Source organism: Myotis lucifugus, unplaced genomic scaffold (genome assembly GCF_000147115.1).
Source record: "Myotis lucifugus unplaced genomic scaffold, Myoluc2.0 scaffold_362, whole genome shotgun sequence".
Classification (NCBI taxonomy): Eukaryota; Metazoa; Chordata; class Mammalia; order Chiroptera; family Vespertilionidae; genus Myotis; species Myotis lucifugus.
In genome coordinates, this window is record NW_005871410.1 from 833,112 (window position 1) to 838,938 (window position 5,827).

The 5,827-nt window shown below is 48.7% G+C and overlaps 1 protein-coding gene and 1 pseudogene across 2 annotated transcripts; both read right to left on the reverse strand.

The window, feature by feature from the left end:
- Window positions 1-229: 229 nt before the first annotated feature.
- On the reverse strand, window positions 230-1,039 carry LOC102432986 (annotated as a pseudogene). Its single transcript, XR_001350815.2, has one exon. The product of XR_001350815.2 is annotated as a mediator of RNA polymerase II transcription subunit 4 pseudogene (transcript).
- A 2,569-nt stretch (window positions 1,040-3,608) lies between these two features.
- Window positions 3,609-5,308, reverse strand: LOC102433304 (beta-catenin-like protein 1). Its single transcript, XM_006101449.3, has one exon. The coding sequence runs from the start codon at window positions 5,306-5,308 to the stop codon at window positions 3,617-3,619; it is 1,692 nt and encodes a 563-aa protein (XP_006101511.1). The 3' UTR covers window positions 3,609-3,616.
- Between the last annotated feature and the right edge of the window lie 519 nt (window positions 5,309-5,827).

Genomic DNA, 5,827 nt, shown 5'->3' on the forward strand with positions numbered 1-5,827 from the left:
CAGAAGCAAGTGGCTAAGAATAGATTGCTCAGTAAGTGGATTAAAACACCAACCTTAGAAGATTCCAACTGAGAAAGCGTTTTTTATTTTTTTGTAAACAATAGTCTAATTTGTCAGAAAGTTACATTAGGCCAAGTAAAAACTGGGAGGAAATCCCAGAGAGGGTGTCAGTGCCGTCCAGAGCGGACTCTAGAAGTTGTCTAGCAGGCCCAGGAGTGCTTCTGCTTTTTTAATCAGAGTCACTACTGCTAGAGGAGTCTGTTGACATAAACTCTACATCATCTTCATTTTCTTTCTTATGCCCTGGAGGTTTCAACAAAAAGTCATTACTGTGATTTGGTGGTAACATATTCATTGCCATGTCATTTGATTGCCGGGGATACTGTGGAGCCAGGACATCTGGCAATCTGCCTGCTGCAAGTGCATCTCCAGGTAAAGGGCCATTCACACCATTAGTGGAAGGATTGTTCATTTGACCCAATAATCCACTTCTCATCTCTAAATCCCTTGGGTATGGTCTCCGTGGGTCCCCTGGAACCCAGGTCGTTGGGGCACACACAGCATGACTTGCACTAATCCTATGTGCATACTTAATTATTTCTTCAGAGGAGATAGCACCTTTTCTTGCCGTATCTATTGATTTCAGTTTTTCTTTTGCTTGGTAAACAGCTGTTGCCAGTATTTGTTCAGCTTCCTTTAGCTGTTTTTGTAACCGCCGAATATCACTGTCTCTCTTCTCAACTTCTTGTTCTAAAACTTGCATTTCATGGTGAATTTTTCCCTGATTAAGTGCCAATTTCATGAGTTCCTGAAACTCCCCATCTCTGTGAATCAATAACTCCAGCACCTGGTTTTCTTCTCCAGCCTGTAACAACTTTTGGTTTCTTGAAATTGCCAGCATTTCTATGAGCTCTCTGGACAGGACCTCCAGGTCGTCCAGCACAGACAGCAGCCGCTCTCGCGTGCTCTTGCCGCACGCCGCCCCCGACCCGCCGCCCACCCGCTCCTTCTCCTTTTCGCCCAGGGAGGCGGCCGCCATGCTGCTCTGGGGCCACGGAGGCCGCTCAAGAGAACCCTCCTCTTCCCTGTTCTGCTCACCCTGTCTGTCCATCATCTGAAGCAGCCTTTTTTGGGGATCATCTGCTTCTTTTGCCACCACCACTTCCTCTTCCCGAAAGCGGCCAGGTTCTCGAGGACCAGCTTGTTTCTTGGGCCTTCTCAGCTCTTCCTGTCCATCATCCCGGGGACGTTTTGTGCCCCTGTTGGGCTGGTCGCTGAGAAGTTCGCTCACATCCATGCTTCCAGGCGCAGCTCACAGGGTAGCTCTGGTTCCTTGCCTCCACTCACAACCAAGCCCTGGACCCTTCAGCAGCGCTGGCAGCCACACTGCCCAAGCCCCTGAGCGGGGGCGGAGAGGCAAATGAAGGAAAGGGGGGCAAAATGCAGGGAGCCAGCTACACTGAGGTTAAAGGCTGTCTGCCACCAAGAGAACTGCATTTGTGACAGAGCTGCTTCTGTCCTGAGCCTTAAATGGGCGAGGAAAGGGGCGGAGACTTGAAGGAGGGCGGTGCCAGGAGAGAAAAGACCTTAGGAAAGAGGATTGGTTGGGCACTCCCTAAGGGCGGGGCGGATGAAGGGATTTCCCAGGAGCAGATCTCCCATGTTCCTTCCCAGTGACCTTGGCGATTTTCTCCTCATTTCACAGACCAGGAAGCTGAGAAATAGAACTGCACTGTCCAGTCCTACACCCACCAAACACACGTGGCTAAAGAGAGCCTGGTGGTTTGCTCGGTGAATAGATAATCAGCCTTGGGACCAAAGGGTCTCTGGTTTGATTCCTGGCCAAGGGCACATTCCCAGGTGGCGGGCTATATCCTCAGTATGGGACTTGCAGGAGACAGCAGATCAATGGTTTTCTCTCATCATTGATGTTTCTATCTCTTCCTCTCTGTATTCAATAAAAATATATTTAGAAAATTTTTTTTTAAAAAAAGAAAAATTGAAATATGGCTAGATTGAAATGTACCATAAGGTAAATAAAATGCACACTGGATTTTTAAGACTTCTGTGGATTACCTATTGAAGTGATATTTTCAGTCAAATAAACTTATAAACTTAATTGCACACACATTTCTTCATCTTTTTAAATGTGCTTGGTAGAAGATGTAAACTTCATGGGTGGCTCTCTTTGTGGCTTGCTCCCATTGTGTCTTTGCTGAATAGTGCTGGCTCAGAAAGTACTAGTATATTGCCCAAGGCCATACCATGATTATATGCAAGACCTGGTGGAAAGTGGATGATCTTGTTTAAACCCAAGAAACATAAAAAGGTTTTCCGTGGAAGAAAGTTGCCCATCATTGGGAAAGAATAACTCAAAGAGAGCATCTGAGCTCCTGTGACTTGAATTAGTCTCTGTCTTCAGAGTGTGTTAAGCCTATTCCTTACTCCCCTTAGCCATTAGAGATCCGTCCTTTGCGTTTATGTTTGTCTTAGTCTTTTAGGCTCTTGGGGTGAGGCGGGGAATCATACCCTGCATGGCTTATAAACAACAGTTATTTGTCACAGTTCTGGAGGATAGGAAATTCAAGATCAAGGCGCTAGAAGATTCGTTGTGGGATGAGGTCATGCTTTGTATTTCCTAAATTTGCCTTGGAACTGTGTCATCCATGGCGGAGGATGGGGATGGGGGGAGGGGGGAGGGGGGGTTCTCTTGCCTCTTATAAAAGCAGTAATCTGATTCATAAGGGCTCCACCTTATGACCTAATCACCTCCCAAGGCCCCGATTCCTAATACCATCACCTTGAAAAGTAAAACTTCAACTTACGAATGATGAGAGGACACAAATATTCAGACCATAGCAATACTTATAACCATCCTCCACAGCCCATCTTTACCGTCTCCAATTACAAAAAAAATAAATAAATTATTTTTTCCTCAAAGTGCCAATTCCTCTCTTTTATCAGGCCACTAACCCCACTGCTCATCCAATTGTTTCTCATTCTTCAGGTCTCAAATGTCACTTTCTTAGTGTAGCTCCACTCACCTTCAGTCTGAGTAAGCAACCCTTCCCCAACATTTTCTTTCCTAGCACCTCCTCTCCTGCACATGTGTGCTGTTGTAATTTGTACTTAATGGTTGATTATCTGTTTATTGACAGCCTCGTTTACTGGACTCAGAGTCCTTGAGAGCTGGAATTCTATATGTCATGGTCACCGTTCAACCCTACTCCAAAAAGCCTTGTACAGTGCCTGACAGAGTAGGGAGTTTTCTCAATGAGCCTTGTGGGTCATGATAGGGAAACTGAATTTCATGCTAAGAACATTGGTCTGATACTACAATGTTAATTTTTTAAAAAACTTTTTATTATTTTTCTGAAAGAGAAAACTTTGGTCTTTCTAATATATGTGTTGCCAAGCTCAGACCCTTTAATTATAGCAATGCTTCCTAATGATCTACATCTAAGCAGGTACAGTACAATACTAATAAATTGTGTTATACTCTTTGGTACTATTTCAAAAACCAAAAAACACTAGTTCAATTTTTCGGAAAGTCACATTGAGCCCAGTAGACACTCGGAGGAAGGCCCAGAGCTTGTCGGTACCACCAGGGCGGGCTCTAGAAGTTGTCCAGCAGGCCCAGGATGCGCTTCTGCTCGCTCTCCTGGAAGTCCTGACCCGGGCCCTCCCCGATGTTCTCTGCGTACTCCTTGACGATGTGCCTGACCATTTGGATGGAGCCTCCTCTCATGTTTAAGATCTGCTGAACCCTCTGCCGGATCTGGGGGATGCCGCCATTGCAGACCTCCGCCATGATGTAGCAGATGTGCTGGAGGACAAAGAGCCCTGCGTCCAAGCGCTGCAGGTAGAACTCATCTTCAGAGACCTGGTCTAGGATTTCCCCACGCCGGACCCTGTCATGCCTTTCCCCTTCAATCTTCCTGTCGGCCACCTGCATGGCATCCAGATATTTAAAATGCAGCTCCATCAGCCTGTCCACCTTCTCCAGGTCATTTTCAGTGAATTTATCCAGCAGCCGGGTTCGCCTTTGCCCTTCCAGGTTCCTCAAGAGGGAAGCCAGGATGGCACACACGTGCTCTTCCTGTTCCTTCTCGGTGGTTCCCACTTTCTTGATCTTCTTGGGAGATTTCATAAAGAGAGGAAAGATGGTTCGCAAGCCAAGAATGTCAACAAACTTACGGCAACAGTGTGTGCCCTCGGGCCCAATCATGGCATGGTCCAGCACCTTCAGGGCGCTGCTCCTCGAAGTCTTCTTTGCTCTGAGCATGAGATTCATCAGCTGAAGACCCTCGCCCTCGAGGAAGCGCTCACGATTGGAACTGAGCATCAGGCAGGAACAGAGTGTGTCAAACAGATTCTCCATCATCTCCTGCTCCTCTGCAGTGTGAGGATCGTGTCTTTTGAACACGGATAACTGCTGCAGAAGCACATCAATTCCATCCAGCTCCCCAAGCAATTCCCTGTTGGCATCGCTGTCCTGCAGCAATATGGCCAGCACTTCACTACAGTACAGCTTGTTGGCATCGAAAGGCATCTTGGCCTTCAGCCTCTTCAACAGCCACTGCAGAAGACCCTGCCGGGCGGCCTCCGTGCACAGCTGGGGCCGGAACTCAGCCATGTTTTCCACAATAGCCAGAGTGTTGTGCACGCCCTGCGCCTCCTCTCTCCCAGACTCATCCAGGCGCTCCAGGTTCTGCACCAGCAGTGCCACCACTTGTCCGGCCACCAGAGCATCGGTGAGCACCTCTGCTCCCTCTTCACTCTCATGGAGGGTGTCCACATCTGTTAATTCCTGAAGCAGATCCACCACAGCTATGGACACATCTGTATTATCATGTCTCAGCAACCCGAGGAGAGACTGAACAGCATTCAGCTCCACGAGGAGGTGGTACAGGTCCGGCGTGGTGGCCACCACGTGCATCTCCTGAATGATGTCATTGAGGTCCAGCTCGTATTCCATAAACTTCTCTGGGTTGTTTGGAAACTTGATCCGCAACTCCTGGTTTTTGTAGGATCTTTTTTCAAATGTGAGGATCATTTTCTTCACTGAGCTTGCATCCAGTGGGGCCTCCTCTTCCCCGTTCTCCTCACCTTGTCTGTCCATAATCTGAAGCAACCGTTTTTGGTGATCATCTGCTTCTTCTGCCACCGCCATTTCCTCTTCCCGAAAGCGGCCAGGTTCTCGAGGACCAGCTTGTTTCCTGGGCCTTCTCAGCTCTTCCTGTCCATCATCCCGGGGACGTTTTGTGCCCCTGTTGGGCTGGTCGCTGAGAAGTTCGCTCACATCCATGCTTCCAGGCGCAGCTCACAGGGGTAGCTCTGGTTCCTTGCCTCCACTCACAACCAAGCCATGGACCCTTCAGCAGCGCTGCAGCCACACTGCCCAAGCCCTGAGCGGGGACGCGCAGCCAATGAGGTAAAGGGTGCCAGATGCAGGAGCCAGCTACACTGAGGTTAAAGGCTGTGCTGCCAAGAGAACTGCATTTGTGACAGAGCTGCTTCTGTCCTGAGCCTTAAATGGGCGAGGAAAGGGGCGGAAACTTGAAGGAGGGCGGTGCCAGGAGAGAAAAGACCTTAAGAAAGAGGATTGGTTGGGCACTCCCTAAGGGCGGGGCGGATGAAGGGATTTCCCAGGAGCAGATCTCCCCTGTTCCTTCCAGTGACCTTGGCGATTTTCTCCTCATTTCACAGAACAGGAAGCTGAGAAATAGAACTGCACTGTCCAGTCCTACACCCACCAAACACACGTGGCTAAAGAGAGCCTGGTGGTTTGCTCGGTGAATAGATAATCAGCCTCGGGACCAAAGGG

Excerpts from the sequence above, each read along its gene's own strand:
- LOC102433304 (XM_006101449.3), bottom strand. The coding sequence starts at position 5,308 with ATGGATGTGAGCGAACTTCTCAGCGACCAGCCCAACAGGGGCACAAAA.